The sequence below is a fragment of the Melospiza georgiana genome, chromosome 2 (genome assembly GCF_028018845.1).
Source record: "Melospiza georgiana isolate bMelGeo1 chromosome 2, bMelGeo1.pri, whole genome shotgun sequence".
Taxonomy (NCBI): Eukaryota; Metazoa; Chordata; class Aves; order Passeriformes; family Passerellidae; genus Melospiza; species Melospiza georgiana.
The window spans coordinates 103,519,265-103,535,983 of NC_080431.1; the positions used below are offsets into that span (position 1 = coordinate 103,519,265).

The 16,719-nt window shown below is 39.0% G+C and overlaps 1 protein-coding gene across 2 annotated transcripts in view; it reads right to left on the reverse strand.

The window, feature by feature from the left end:
• Positions 1–1,989: 1,989 nt before the first annotated feature.
• Positions 1,990–16,719, reverse strand: part of CTPS2 (CTP synthase 2) — a 58,915-nt gene continuing 44,185 nt past the window's right edge. For both annotated transcript variants that reach the window (XM_058018601.1, XM_058018603.1), the window contains exons 15-19: positions 15,888–15,943; positions 15,049–15,145; positions 13,518–13,662; positions 5,218–5,328; positions 1,990–3,563 (exon numbers count right to left, since the gene is read on the reverse strand). In XM_058018601.1, the coding sequence (XP_057874584.1) occupies positions 5,259–5,328; positions 13,518–13,662; positions 15,049–15,145; positions 15,888–15,943 (368 nt within the window). In that variant the 3' untranslated portion in view covers positions 1,990–3,563; positions 5,218–5,258. The remainder of the gene's footprint in view (positions 3,564–5,217; positions 5,329–13,517; positions 13,663–15,048; positions 15,146–15,887; positions 15,944–16,719) is intronic.

Sequence of the window (16,719 nt, forward strand, 5' to 3'; positions counted from 1 at the left end):
CAGGATGTTAAATCCTGCAGTCTCTGTAGTGTTTTAGAGAGCAAGAAACCAGACAGTACTCAAGATGACTTTCTTTTATAGGAATAAAGAACAATAGAACTGGCCCACTTCTGTGTTCCATGAAAAGTTAATTCACATTAAAAAAAAAAAGTTTACAGATAAAATCAAGATGATCAACCAGAGATTGGAAAATCAGCATTTCTGGAATTGCTATTCAGAGGGAATTTCCAAATGAGGCAACATAGATATTTTCTTTGGCCATCTAATAGATGCTGATGTAAATATTCTGAGCCATTTTAGGGCATCTATACAAATATGAGCCTGCTGCATAGTAGAACATATGCAGACTCTTTTAATTATTGTAGATGAGCTCTTAATTCATTTCACCTTGTTAGCACATGCTAGTTACCAATTCAGACGCAACTGAATGCCTGAAAAATCTAGACAGTAGCCAGTAAAGGGAGAAATAGCTGAGATGCTAAGTTCATTGTCATCAAAAATACAAAGGCTGCTACCTGAGAAAATGTGAGAAATCCCTGAACAAAGTACCAAACATATCAACAGTGGGGACGCGGTGAAGTGATAAGAGGAAGAGTTTGTCTGGAGGTTATCACAGAGCTAACAGCTACCAATTCACTTTGCAAGCAGGGAAAAACTGAGCACTGTATAGGATAAAATGCTGAGGCACAGAAATGCACCACCATCTCCCATGCAGATGTCCCAGGGAAGAAGCCTCCTTCTACCTGTGTGCAAGGATAAGGTGTTATTCAGTCCTAGGTACAGAAAGAAGTGTATAATTTGTTTATTTCCCTGTCAAGCTGAGTAAGTGAGTTTCTGCAGCATGTTGGAAGAGGCCACATGTTCTCCCAAGGACAATGTTATTCTGATTGCCCCCTGCTCCACCTCACTCCCCTTTCTCAGCACATTTTGCTCACCTCACATATGCAGACAGCAAAGTTGAGGGAAATGAGCTTCAGCCAGTCCCACATAGGTTTCCACAGCCCCTGTTCCCTTGTGCTGATCTGGCTTTGCTGCCAGCTCAGAAGTCCTCTAGGCTGTAATCACACTCCCTTCTGTCATTGATACACACAGAGTTTGGAGAGAATCTTTCATTTGCATTGCCATGGCAGCTGTAACAGCTCTCCTGAGGAGGTTAGCTCAGGCTGGTAAGTCATTTGTTGCACCTACATTTGACTCTCCCTTATCATGCTCCACATCATTTTGGGCACCAAGATCCTGCCCTTATGATTAGTGACAACCTGCCTTTTCTCTCCTGAAAACTTCCTTTAGTTTTGGGCTGCAATTCCTGCTTACACAGGTTCTTGCAGAAAACTCAACCTCTACTTTTAAGGTATTGCTCAAAACTTCCAGTGTCTTCCTGGAAAGCCAGGGCTTAGATGCCTCTAGAGGATTTCAGAAGTAGTATGCCAGAGACCCATGAATCTCAGGTCACAGTAAGCCTTTTTTGGTACTACTTTGAACCAACAATCACACTCTGTCTGATATTATTATCTTCAGAAAAACAGCAACCTAATGTAGCATCTGGCCCACCCTCCCACAAGAGCTCCCTGATGAGGAACTGTCTGTTTGGTCAAGCAAATCCTCCTCACTAGATCTAAACTCTGCAGGCATTACCCAATTGCACATGCAGGTTCTGTCTCCAAGCAGTTACATAATGGGAAGCAATCTCAGCTTTGGGGTACACATTAAATATGTTAGGCAGGTGCTAAAGGAGCTCACCTGTAAAGCTGACAGTGAAACAGGAACCCACACTGCTGAGATGCAGCACTGGACTGCAGACACTCAGTAAGAAACACCTCTGTCCACAGAGTCAGTGAAGTGCAATACCTACCCTTCAGTCCCATCCAAACTTGCATGCTGCTCCCCTTCCTTACAAACAAGCACAGCTTCATTAAATGATGAATTCTTTCTTTAACACCACAGTTCACATCACATTGGCACCATGATTCTTTAGCAGTACCCAAACACTTCCAAATAAGACAATTTATTGAAAATGCTTTGAAAATACATTTGCAAATTACAGTCAATCTTAGGAAATTCTTCACTTTTCACAAAGCAGTGGCCAGTGTCTCATTGGGGAAGACCTACAGTGACACCAATGATGCTGTCAGCATTTCTAAGGCACATATTCACAAACTACTTTAGGAAAGTGCAGCCATAAAAATACATTTTATGTTTCATTACCATTAAAGCTTCTTTTAGTGAAAAGACAAATTTGATGTGTAACCTGAGATTTTCTAGAGCAATGCACAGCCCTCAAACTTGCTGTTTTACAAAGCTGTAATAAGGAACATGGTGCTACTTATTTCTGTGCAGATATTTACTTTTGATGAATTAAAGCAGACATTTTGCCCAAAACCAAAATGAAACACAACTCTCAAAATTCAGAATTTTTCTTTATAGGAAAGTGTGCCCCAAGCATCTGGAGCCCATCAGTTACATGGATCAGATTCACCTTCTGTGACAGGTTTGATGATGCCCCAATCTAATAGGATCCTTACACCCAGAGCAGCACCTCTCACCTTCCTCTTCTGTACCAGTGGTTCAGGCTCCAGCCCTGGCCTTGCAGGGCTGCCTGAGCCAGTATGCAGTGAAATAACTTGTGATTTCTAAATTAAAACACATCATTCCATTCTATTGGGGAATAAGTGCCATGATGATGGAGTGGTCACAGGATACAGGAAAACAAGGGTGAACCTTACTTAATTTGCTTCACACTTATTTACTACAACTGATTGAGTGTGGCACAGCTGGAACCCAGATAACACCCCAGGTTTATGACTGGTTTTTCTACAACTTTCTATAAAAGTGTTAAAACTGGAGTTTAATATATTAATGTATTTACTTTCTCTCTTGCAAAATACAAATATGAAACCACCTTCTAGTATCACTTCTGTAATTTTGTAGGTCAGACTTATGTTCAGCATTATCAGACTTCCAGGAGAAATAGAGAAAATGAATTTATGTGAAATCAAATTGCTTATAAAAGCAAAGTGAAAAAACTTGTATCCAACATTAATTACTATAATCACATAGAGCTGAGGTACAGCAACCATTTTTCATTTGTACATATTGAACAGCAAAACAAGTAATAAAAATATATATATACAAACTTAATAGGAAAAAAACCTGAAATGGTTTTCTACTGCTCAAGAGAAAGACAATTTTCTCTTAAATGCTTTAGTGCATGGCCCTCCTCATTCCCAAGAGCTAATGCATTTATTCTTCCTGTTCCAAGGCAAACTGAAACCAGTCAAATCTTTCTTCAAATCAAGAAAGGTGTGAACTAGTGAATTGATATATATTCACCTGAGATTACTCTGAAATATAGGACAAGATAACAATGATTAACAGCTAAGGTGCACAACTGTTTGGTAACTTTTGAAGCAGCATTTACACAGAACAGTTTTTGCTGCAGAACAGTAAAACTGTCATCTGTAATGAGAATTATTGAACATAGCAGGGGAAGAAACAGTATGAGAACTGCAAGCAGCTTACTCTTCTACTTTCTTCTATTCAATATTGTCCTGTTCCCAAGTTTTCTGTAACATAAAAAGAGGGAGAGAAAGGAAGAATAAATTTTAAAATATCAATTATTAAAAATATTTAATCTTTAACTCAGTTTATTTCATGCTTATGTAATTTTCACCCAAATGTGTTGACTCATTTCAAAGTAGTGCTAAGTAAATTCTATGAGTAGATGCATTTTATCTAAAGTGAAACCACAAAGCTAAATATAATCTACACATGTATTCAGTTTTGATTAATGGGTAGAATTAACCACGAGATTAAAAAAAAAAAAAGCCAATGCTTTTCTTATTTTTTGAAATCTGGATTTAGTTATTTAATCTTTTCTAGAGTAATCCTGTTGAATAAAAATCGTTATCCACTAGTGACAAGTTCAAACAAAATCAGCTTGGCTACTGATAACCACTTAAAAGCATCACAAAAGTGCATTCATCCAAGCACTGAACAAGTCACCTGCAACAGTAAACAGAGAACTACCATCCATAAATTCCATTGAGGAAAGCAAGGGCTTTTCCAGAGGCACTGTCCTGTACCTTGTGTTGGCTCAAGAAACAGAACCATTGTGATGTTTGGAGGTGGGAAGGATCCAGGCAAGAGTGAAAAGAAATGTCTTGTCTACTTATTTTTTGGTTATTTTAGGGCAGGCATCAGTACTGTATGTACGTGTGCCAGGTCATTTAATCTCTTAACATTCTGTTCTTTGCTCTCATAATTTGGGGATGGATCATTATCTTTAACATGTAGTACAGGAGAGCAAAAAAGAATTCAATTGAAAATCATAGAAGAAACCCCTGCATCTAAGGACTGAACTCCAGTTTCTAGTATCCCATGCCACTACTTGGATCAGGAACCATCAGGCATAAATGCTGTTCACATGTAGCCTCAATTGTCTGCTCAGCACAGCTGCTCAGTGTCAACACCATGTGAGACATGTTCAGAGGGGAAAGTTGTGCCCTCCTCACAAAAGTGCTCAGAAATACTGAAAAGCTGAATGGGGCGCTCATACCAGCCCCAGCTCTGATGAATCTGCATAGGAAAAATAAAGTAAGACCAAGTTTCAAGCCCAGATCCTGCAGAGATCAGGTGTCTCACAGGAAATACAACCTCCAAACCAAAAGGAAATCTACGACTACCACGTTTACAGGTGAATAAACAACCAATCCAACATCACTCTGGCAAAAGCTATGGCAAACAAAGCTACAATTTTATAAAACCTGTTTGTATCTCTATCACTCTGCAGATTGAATACAAGTATTTATGTTGGGATGTCTTAATTGCATCAATGCAATTACAGGTGAATATTAAGGCAAAATAAAAACTAATGTCTACACAATGTAATTGAAGTGATTCTAAATTGTAAACTGAAGACACGAAAAAATGGAATATAATTAAAAATGCATTTTTAATATATCTTCAAACACTTACACAACTTGGTTTTGTACAGCATCCTACATAAAAGATGTACCCAAAATATTAGCAGACTTTAACATCTCAATTTGAGAGTTAAGCAGCAGATGAGGAAAACAATTAAATGCTACAGACAAGAAAGAAGACATAAGCTCTCAGATGGGACTTTACACAAATGGGAGAATTAAGTTAACTTTATTTCCTGTTTTAAGTCTAAAATAAATCAGTGTCATAAAGCAGTATCAAAACATTTCAGTTTACCTCAATGGCATCATCCATTTCCGTGCTCATATACAATAATTTCAGCTTGTGTCAGAATAAGGAAACTCTTTTTCTGGAGAGCTGTCATCACTTAGGTCACTGTAGCTGTCACTGTTGGAACAAATAAGAATTCAGAAAGATCTAAACCAAATATTTCATTTCAAGCCCTCCAACCCATGATGCATATGATCAACACTTTCCTCAAATGCAACCCATTTCCAGAAAACTTCTTTAGGCTCATGCTAAAAACATGGTATTTTAGAACACCTTCTTCTAAAGGAATGGGCTGAAGTCTGGAGTTTAAGACCTGATGCAAAATAATGCTCTACCTGATAAACAGTACATTCAATTTCTTTTTGCTTGCCTCCTGTACATTCATTCTGCATTTTGCTGGTGCTGTGTGTCTAAGATCATGGTTAACATGATAGATAAAAACAGGTATTCCGAGCTAAAATAAAAGGAATTTCTCCCTTATGGTAAAGAAAATCATTAAGTTAAGACAACTTTATTAGCTCACAATTCTACACTTAAATTATAGTTCTTGCTCTTTTAGTAAGAACACAATTTTCATTGCACCAAGCAATATCCTGACAGTTTTTCTAGAGGTTTTATCCTCATTTGTTGTATCCTGAGAGAAGCAGACTGGTTTTCAGGGACCAAATTGCCATGCAAGTGATTGTTTTATAAGTGGTAAGAACAAGGAAACAGTGAAGAACAGGAATCACCACAGTGACTGAGAGAAAGAAGTGCCCACAAAACACATTTTCAGTTAGTGTCTATTGGGTCTCCAAGCTTATCTTAAATTTAAGTGTACTTCAAAAGTGCCTCCAGCCTCAACCCCTCCCTACTATACTTCATGCTACAGTCTGTTTTCCAGATCTTTTAATTTCCCCAGATGAGAAGCCAGCAAAGGCAGCCCAGGGAACAGATTAAGTACATTTGAGCAGCAATAACGGTGGTCAGCCCTGTGACCCTCCTGAGCCCAGGCCATGGTTAGCACAGCACAGTGGGGATCTCAGACCCCATTTGTGTGGGATCATGACAGCCTTGGGTGCCAACTCTGTGCCAGGCACTGACTGCACAGCTGTCCTGTGACACCTCCCCTTTACACACCCCTTCATCCTCCAGACAACAGGACCCTACTCATGTTGTGTTCCCCATCTCTGGGCATGATCCCCTACTGAGACATGGAGCACATAGCCCAGCCAGACAGAGCCTTATCAGTGACTGCCTTATCAGTGCCAGAGCCTAATCAGTGACTGCCTGCTGGACACTGCTGCAAGGGAGCCATGCAGCCCCACAGTCTCTGATGAGGCTGCATCGGGGAACAGTGAACAAACTGCACTCAGCTACTCTGCTGCTTGCTACTGAGCACTGCTTTATAGCCTGAATTTCACCCTCTCTTCTTTGAGAGAAAAGGAAAACTAAAGAAAGAATAGGTAAAAAAACAGACACTTAAACAGAGTGGGACAGGAGGAATGGCACCAAGAGTCACCTCATTTAATTTCTACCTCTGTTAGGAAAGTTTCCCACAGTTACAGCAAGTCACTGTACCAAATCTGTGTAAAACAGCATAGATATTCTGGCTGTCCTGACATTCAGACTTTGTCTACAGCATTCTGCCCTGGTCTGTGTGACACACACACTGCTGATGTGTTCTTATAAAGGGTGTGTCACATCAGGCTAGTGTGAAATGTTCAATTGGATCATTTCATCAGCTGGTGATCAATTACACAGTTCAAGTGAGGAAAGTGTTGTTAACAGTATGATCAAGCATGCCAGATGCACAAGACAAACACAACATTACCAACATTGTACTTACTTTTTTCTGAAAGTACCCATGGAAACATGGAACAAAAATTCAGTATTATTAAAACAGTTTTGCATTTTCACATCACAGCAAAATAGCAAATACTGTCCACAGAGCAGAGAGTAAAACTGATTGTAGAGAACTGCACAATCTTATGACAGCCATGATTTAAGACCCAAAGTTTTCAGAGAACTTCTATTTTTTTAATTATCTCTGCTAGCCAGTGGCAATCCCAGCCCAAAACCATGCCAGAGCTCTGTAAACAACACAGTATGGGAGTCATGCTTAAGTAGAAGTGCTCACCAACCAACGGGGTGAGTGGGCAACTGCCCAGCTTCATCTCTTGAAGGCAGTCAGGTGCTGATCCCCACCCAGCACTCTCCTCATAGGTCCTCCCCCACTCAGTGACACAGGTTTTAGAGGGATTTGCCCACAGAAATGGATGCTTCTCTGGTTTCACTGACTTACCACCCAAACTTCTTAACCCTGTTTTCAGTTTCCCAAAGCTGAGGCTCACCTGGCCACTAGTGCAGAGGCTAAAATACTTAACTCAGATGATGACAATTTTGTTCCTGCTCCCACACTGCCCAATTTCAGCACAGGATTTGACACCAAATCCCAGAGAAGGGACATTCCTGACATCACCACATTCTTGATTTCTGCAGTAGCACCTCCCCTACTTTAGGGCTGATCTATGGGGTGAAAGTCAGTTTGATGTCTCACAAGCAGGTCACAGGGCAAGAAAGGCAGGGGAAATACCCAGGTAAGGATCAGCCCTTGGGCTTCAGACTCAGGTAGAGGCTATCAGCCTCTCAGGTTCAGCTGCTTGAATGATTTGTCTAAGCATACCCAGAACCTGTGGCATCATCTTAAAAATAAAAACTTGGGCCTCAAGGAAACCTGAACTTCAAGAGTTAGGCTGCCAGTGGACTTGAAAGCAAATAGGGACTCCTGAAACTTGGCATATCTGCACCTGTGTGTTACAGCTTCAAAGCAGCACTGGTGTCAGGTTTCTGAGATTTACTCTGATTTCAAACATATTAGTATTATGTGTAATCTGAAGGAAAAGTTCAGATTTAGGTGGCATTAACCAGGAGCAAGCCATCTTTTCTCTTTGGAATAAATGTATACTTTGTTCCAAATTACAATGAGTTGTACACAGATACTAAACATAAAACCCTAATGGATGCTTCATGCTCATAGCTGGTAATATTCATAACCTTATTTAAATCTGCTGGCTGTGAAAGTGGTAGTGGTGAGAAACCAAATAAGCCCAGCTTTCTTTAATGAAATTCTTTTGCACACTGAGCCAACCACTGAAAAAATATGCTTACATTTGCTTCAGCAAATTAGTCTGTTTTCAAATTAATCAGTAATTATTTTGTGCAGGAGCTCGACACCCACTTCATCTTATTTGTAACAATTCTTACAACAGTGGACAACAATAAGGAGGTATTGAGCAGATCTGAGGCCACCAGATCTAAGACTTAGCCCCAACAGGTTATGTTTGTTTGTTTGTTTCTGTTTGTTTGTTTTTGTGGGATCTCAAGTATAAAGTGGTGGCCAAGGGAAAAATACATAACAAAACTCAATGTAGTGTCACTGGCTCTAGTCAGTCACTTCAGATGATGAATTTTGGTCACCTCACTCCCGTAAAACTTTCTGGTTTTCACTTGGAAAATCCACATCAATATTCTTTAGAAACAAAGCAGCAGTTTCAAGGAAGCTTTTCCTTCATCCATTTTTAATGTACAATTGATAAAAAACTCCTTTTCCAGAAACATAAGGAATTAAAATAATTACTACAGTAATGCTATACCCTGCAAGGTGCCAAGCTAAGTGCATTTCTTCCTCAGTGCAAATTAAAGATACATGAAGTACAGATAAATTTAGTACAGACTGCAGTTGTTTAAGTGTTTAGCTTTTGAGGACTCAGCAAAATGAAATCTGCAAATTATAATAGTTAATTTCCCCCCCAAAAATCTGAATTATTAAAATTATTATGCCATTAAAACATTATTTTGAATAAATGCATATTTGATAGTGCAATGGTTATAATTGCAGTCACCCATATTCTTGGTACATATCTTTATGATTATTATATGGTCATAAAAATCACAGATATCATTTATGGTAATAAAAAATTTATCTGTGATTTAAAATCATGATTATCCTTTAAAATGATGGTCATCATGATACAACCCTATGCCTCCATAAAACATCATTTCATTTGGGAATCCCTCAGTACAAACCCAAAACTCCTCAGTCCTGACCTGTGAGCCCCCTGCCCTCACATAACTGGACCTAGGATAAAATCTTCATCTGGGACAGGCAACAGCAGCTCCCTACAATCACTGGAGAGAAATAGGCTCTGGCAGTGTGTAATGCAGAACTGACCCACAGAACAGCTATAATGAGCTATTTGGTTCCTTAAAGTGCATTTTCATTGAACAACTGCAGAAAAAGACTTGAGGTCACTAGTTCAGAAGGGTTTTCACTAACATTTAAATGACATTTAAACATCTAACATTTAAATGACAAAGTGAACTGACATAACTAGCCATTACTAAGTGCCAGTATGGTTAAGAAAGGATTTCCTTTAAAACTTTTCTGTATTTTTCTGTAAGAGCTCTGAGGGTAACAGGATCTTTGCTGTTCCAACCATCCCCACTTGTGACCTGCATCACTGGAAGGTCACTGGAGCCAGAGTACTTGTCTTCTCTGGCAACTGTGGTACTGACTCAGGACACCATCCCCACCAGGACAGCTCTCACCCCCGGCTCCTGGAGTGCCATCTTTTGTGGAGCAGCCCCTCTCTTGCTGCTCTCCTGACAATCTTCAAATCCCATTTCCATCAAATCACATGTCTGGATTCAGCCAATGGCAGAAGCATGATGGTGTGCCAAATGTGTTCTTGACTGGGGACAATGTACAGGGGACATCAGGCACCAGAACAGGTCACACAGGCTGGTTTCTGTCCTGTTCATAGGTGCTTTCCTCCACAGCTGGTCTGAGAGAGAGCTGGACCATGCTAATGCAGTAAGCACCATATGGGCAAATTTTCTGAGGTTTTTGGTGGTTCATTTAATGCACCATTCCTTCTGTTGTCTGGTCACTTTTGTTCTTTGTCTCTGAACACAGCTCATAGGTCATCTTTCATTAATGTTTTTCCTAGAACTCAAGAGTACTCTGTGACTAGATGGCATTGGATTGGTACTTCACATTAGCATATTCACTAATGCTTTGGAAAGCTTTGTTTTGGCAGTAGTCAGTGTTGCCTACACTTACTCACCTAGGAACACCTCTCATTTCCTACATTTTCTCCCTTGTACTGGATATTTGTGTTTATTTATCTTTAGCTTCTTATCTTCTTCCTCCAAAGATATCATTATACTCAACAGAGATTACTAAATTCCCTACATATTTTTTGTTACTTCTTTGTTCTGAATAGCGCTTTCATCTCTTATTCAAATGACATTATTTGCAAATATAATTAATGCACTCAGGCTTACTCTTGCAGGCCATTAATAAAGGTGCTGGCTGCAGACAAAGAAGAAATAAAGCCTGCTGATGCTAAACTGGATAAGGGGGAAAAACACATCAAAACAAAACAAGTAACATGGCTTTATTGTACACCAGTGATTTTGCAACCCATATTATACCATTCCCAAAGACAAGTCAGTTTTTATTAATTTTTTGAAATAAAACTACGTAAGTCTCAGTAAAAGCCAACAACATTATATGTGAAGTTCCCCTCTTCATCAACTAGTTTCCTATTAAAACCCTTTGTTTTATCTTTTAAAGCAGCATATCTGTGGGTGTTGTACACTTTTGAGTCTCATGTAGTTTTGGTTTTCTCTGCCTTGAAAATGAAAATGTAAACTGGCAGCCTTCACCACATTCCTCACTTCTATATGAAATGGTGACTTCAGTATTTCCATGGAAAGGTTTGGAAAAGGTCATGATCTAAAGCCATTCACAAGGAAATGAAGTGCAGGGCTTTGATGGTTGGGCACTCAAGCCATAAAGCACAAAGGGCTGAAACCACAAAGGCAACTTGGGAGCCCAACTAGTACTTCAGGTAAATAAGTAACAATTAATCACTGAGCTACTCTTTGGTCAGTTCTTGGCTGTCTCTTGGTGTATACACTGACATTTCTAGGAACTAAATTTTCCCCAGAGGATGCATTCCAGTCTCAAACTTGGTATGCTCATGCCTATGTGGGCCTATGTCTGTACCAGACTAGGCCTTAAAAAATTTAAGAGACACTTTATTCACTTTCATTTATTTAGGGCACTCTCCCAGAAGTAGTAATGCATCCTTGAAATTATTATTAGCTTTGCTTACAAGCTAGGAATTCTATCCAGGCATCAAATATTCTATAATCACACCCTAATTATGGGGCTATTAAATGTTCTGGAGTAATAGTTTCCTGTTAAGACTCTCATGCTGAAATACCCAGTTCCTTTTGTCTCAGGACTTCATCATTCACTCTCTCTTTAGTGTTTATGGTAGCCTTGCTTTGGTAATCTGCTCAGCTTGCTGGTCTCCACAAAGTCTCTGCCAGCTTACTTTGCTCTAGTCCACAGCACAACTAAAACACAGGTGGGTGGTGCTGGATGAGGTGTACAGAAAATCCTCTCCTCAGATTTATTTCAGCCTTGCTAGGACATGCCTTAGCTTTACAACTCAATGACATCACCAGCATTCTGGGGTTTAAAGGTTTACATTGGAAATCTTTCCACTCAGCAGATGGGTATGTTAATATGAGTGTGTGTGCTGTAACTAACTGCAATTCCCTCCTGAACATTCTTCCATACAAAATCTTCCTCTTTTAGCCTCAAAATGCCTTCCTATTCCAGTGATCTTAAGACACAGGGGTATGCTTGACTGCTGTGTAACTAGATAAATAGCAAAAGTCTGCAATTTTATAAATTAAGTTTTGGAGTATGGATTTTTTTCTTTGCTAAATGTTTAAGATTTGGTAGGAGCTTATTCTATGAACATGAAGAAAAAGAGTTGGGTATACATTTTGAATGATTAATTCAAGTAAGTCTAAGTGGGGCAAATTCAGTAATGGGGGAAACTTTAGGTCAGGGTTAGATGGCATAGTTGTTATAACACTAAGGGATGTAAATTAGCAGGATACATGCAGATCACTTATTAAAAAAAAGTAATTTTTCTTTATCTCAGAGAAATAAATATGGTTACTCATGGGACAAAGCAGTGTAAGAAAGGATATTGGGGCCTGTGAAGTGTGAGTCAGAATGCCCACCAAGAGGGTAATGCTGAAGATCACAGTGATGGAATGCTCTGCCTTGACAAGCACCACAAAAATTTGATCTGTGTATTTCACCAGCACACCTTTTAAAAGGTAGCTAACATTATAACTGCTTCTAACAGTAACAGGCTAAGGTAACAGGATTGTTTCAAACAAGCTCTGGTTTGCAGATCAGAAATTCATTTTCTTTGTATGTACATCACTGCACAACCAGGCAGAGAGAATAAAAACTGATACCCATAAAGGAGTAGGGAACCAAAAGAGATTGGTCTGGTCTGGCTTGGCTGTTTTCCCATTACTACTCAAACTTGAATAAAATTGCTATTTCTCTCCTAACAAACACATCTTATTTTAATAGAACACAAGATTTGGGAAAAAAAAAAAAAAGCCCAACCCACAGAATTAATAAGTTTGGTGTCTTGTTTAGAGGAAAAGCCAAAATGCCAGAGTTGGATCTGTTCAATGTTATTATTCAGTCATTTTATGATTTTTTAAAATTTTTTGTTACTGTGCCCAAGGCTTCCCTCTGATTTCTTTATTATTGCTACTATAATGAAATTTTAACTGTTCTTAATATCATTGAAATAAACAAGAATTAGTTAACCCTGCATAAAAAAATATTGGTACATTCAATAAACCAAAGCCTCTGTGTCCAAGAGACCAAGGACAGAGTTTTGGCTGAACCATCCAGTTCTGACCTAGATCCAAATCCTTCTGTAAGTCTAAAGGTATCCCAACTGTTTTATTTCAGGCCTGTCTCTGAAAGATAGTATTTATTATTTAGCTACTGCAAAATAAAATCAGTGCTTTCTTTGTTGTTGTTACCATCATTCAAGTACAGCTAGGTATGAATTTCACTTCATTGCTTGATCCTCTAGCAAATCTCTTTCCCTATGAAGCTACTGTCAATGGAAGTTAGCACAGGAGGCTGCTATCTTCATTTGATTTTATTAATGTTTTTTACTTTTTTCTGATTGTAATGTGGAGTTCTGACTTTAGCCCTAATAGCCTCTGAAAAGGAAGAAGTGAGGAACTGTGCTTCCTGCTTACAGGTTATTTTACACCCAGGTATATGACAGGCACACAGTCACAAGTAAATCAATACATGAAGAACTCCTTTTCCTCTTCTGGGCTTCTGAATTGAAGGATGGGATAGTCCCTCTTAAAATGTGACTGTCAAATGCAGGCAAGCAAAAAACAAAAATTACCTGGGAGACAATTTACATCCACGCTGCAGGTATGCATTCAGTGTCCCAGTTGCTGCCAGCAACAGTCCAAGGTATGGAGGTGAAGGTTTCATAGGTCTTGAGGAAAATTCTGGGTGGAACTGAACTCCCACAAAATATGGGTGATCTACAAGATAGACATCAAAGAAAATTACACAATGTAGGAAGAAGATAGTAGAAAAACTTTAAGGAAAAAAACTTATTAAAGATTTCAGACTAGTGTCCAGAAGCCAGAGCAGCACATGTGAATTTAAGGGTGAGGGAGCAGAAAACTTCTTTCCACAAAAGGCAACTGACAACAGAGGCAGAAGATTAGTAGGGCAAACCAAAGAAAAATCATCCTCTGATTCATAAAAACTGAATAATAAACCTGTACCAACATGTAAGGGTGGGAGGAGAGGGACACAATTGGAAAGTCACAAAGTTTACATTTATCATGTTATTTTCATGGTATTTTGGTTTCCAGTATCTATTTATACATGTCTATTCAGAACAATATGCTCAAAGCAGGGACAAACTCAAAGTTAAATCAGGCTGCTGACAGCTTTGTCTAGTCAAGTTTTGAAGGTCTGGATGGAGATTTCACAGACTCTGTAGGTAATACACTCCAGTAATGTCATATCCTTTGCCTATACTGGATGTATTCATATTCCATAAATGAAACACAAATTGGGAAAAATGAAACACATATGGAGACCTTACCAAGAACATTCGAGGGTGCTTAGGGAGCAGGGCAATGTCACTGTGAAACTGGCATATAGGTAAAAATCTATAAAAAGCCAGGAGTCTCTAATGAGTAGGAAAAGGCAGTCACCATGCTCTTCTTCAAGACAAAAAGAAGGATCCAAGGAACCACAGAAAATTCCTGACGTTCCGAACGTGAAGGTCAGGAAGATTGGAACAACAAACCTGAGAAGAATCTGTCTTTGGATGCAGGGAGAGCACTGGCTTTCCTTAATTCTGACTTTAACAAAGCTTTTCATATGGTTTCCTACCCTTTAAGTTGGAAGCTGTGGACAATGGGTAGACCACAAAGAATGTTAAAAAAATGGCCAGACTTCTGTATTCAGAGAACAGTCATGAGTGGTTTGAAGTCCCAGCAACAGCATACTTGGAGGTACTCAAAACTTTACTGATACAACTCTAGAGAAGTTGACCTATAATTGGAGGTATCCCTGTGCTGAAGGAGAAGGTTGGACAATATAATCTCCCAAATCACTCAATGATTCTACATAGCCAAATGCCCCTGAGCTAGACTTAGGGCCTTTTGGACAAGGAGCACATTTGTCCCACATAATCAAATACATGCACAGTCTTTGCAAAGTGTAAGACTTTTCCTAACCCACTCTGAATTTTCACCAATTGTAATACACAAGTGGAGTTAGCACCCAAAATTATCTTGGCTGTTAAGACAGATAAATATTGTGCCTACATGTCATTCAACAACCTATAGTTTATAGTTCATACAGTTTTAACAGATGCAATAAGTATTACAAACAAGTAAGACACTCACTCTCCAGTTCAATAATTTCCATCCTGTTCCCTTCTGTATCATGACCAACAAATTTCAACCCTTTCTCTTCAAAGCAGTGAGTCAATTCTGGGTTCACCTGAAACATTGAAAGCAATAACATTGAAAGCAATAACAATAATGGTAGTTCTGTTTATTTTTGGATTTAACAAACAGTAATTGTAATGGTTTTTACATGCATACAAGAATGAAGAGAATTGGGTAAGGGTTGGGAACTTTTGCTTTCTTATTTTAACAACTCTGGCATAAATTTGTAAAAGTGGTCATATTTATTAAATAAAGAGATGAACCAGTAATTTTAAAAGTGACTACGCAATATTCAAAAATTAAAGCCAGGACCCTGGACCTTCTGCTTGCTGCTCTTCTGAAACCAAGCAGTCTGAATTCCCCCTTTTTAAATGACCCACCAGATGCCCACTGACCTCCCTTTGAACAGTGAATTTCAGTGGTTATGACAAAAGCTGTGATGCAGCTCTTCCTTCAAACTGAGGAGCTCTGCAGTGAGCTGTCTCATTTCCTTGATGATGTTTTAACCACTCAGTTAATATCCAAACTTGAGCAGGTTTGCCACCATCATATTCTCCTCCCTTTCAAGGAAGGTTAATATTGTCTGAATCAGTTACAGCATGAACAAATCTGATAGTTCAAGGCCCTTTAGAGACACTGATGGGGTCAGATCCCTTCTGAACTACCTTAGAGGTAACTCCAGGAGTCCACCTCATGTGTGTCTCCTTGAATGTCAGTATTCTGAAAGTATTCAGGCACCCTATCCCAGATGTTTGCATACAGAGGAGTGGATCCATGCAAAGGACAGCGCTTACCTCATAGCGATGCCTGTGTCTCTCCTCTACAAACATTTCATCACCATAAAGCTTCCCTGAATAAACAACAAAAGAGAAATTAAAAGCTCATGTGTTGCTTTAATAGTTGCTACAATTATTCCTTGTAATTTAAACCTTAAAGAAGTCACATTTAACACTTGTTAAACACAACAAGACATTATTCATCTCACTGCATTTTTCTGTTCTTCCTGAGTGGAAGAACACTCATCACTCATCCTGAGTGATGACTAGTTTCTCTTAATTCACTGTTACCTGAGTTTATTCAGGATTCAGATTCAACATTCCTTGACTAGAAATAGCTTAGGCAAACTAGACTCTAAACACACTTTAACTAATTTAAATTATAAAGCTTAAAAAAAAAAAAGTCTGAGTGAGCCAGCAATGTAAAATCCCTTCAGGGTTTTACAACAGTTGTACACAAAAGATGCAGGGAAGGAAGCCTTTTAGTAGCATCTGTTCCATTTTAATAGATTATGCATGGCACCTGGCAGAGTACCTCCAAAGAACAGAGAATATTGCTTTTCTCTGTTTTCCTGATCTCATTACCCAAATGACTCTGGCAGTCTTCTGTGCGTCATCTCGAACACTCTGCCTTTCACAGCAACAAGGAGCAAGTTTGAGCAGTAAACCAGATTTCAATCGTATCTCTTACTTATAATCATGGCTCAAACTTTGCTCTCAATTTACACTAAGGTCATGAGAATTACTGTCTTGCCAGGGGGTTGGTACATGAACTAAACTGCCAAGAACATCTTCCGAAATTGTAGAATAACAATACTGCCATTTTACAAAGTATGGTGTATGTCTTAAT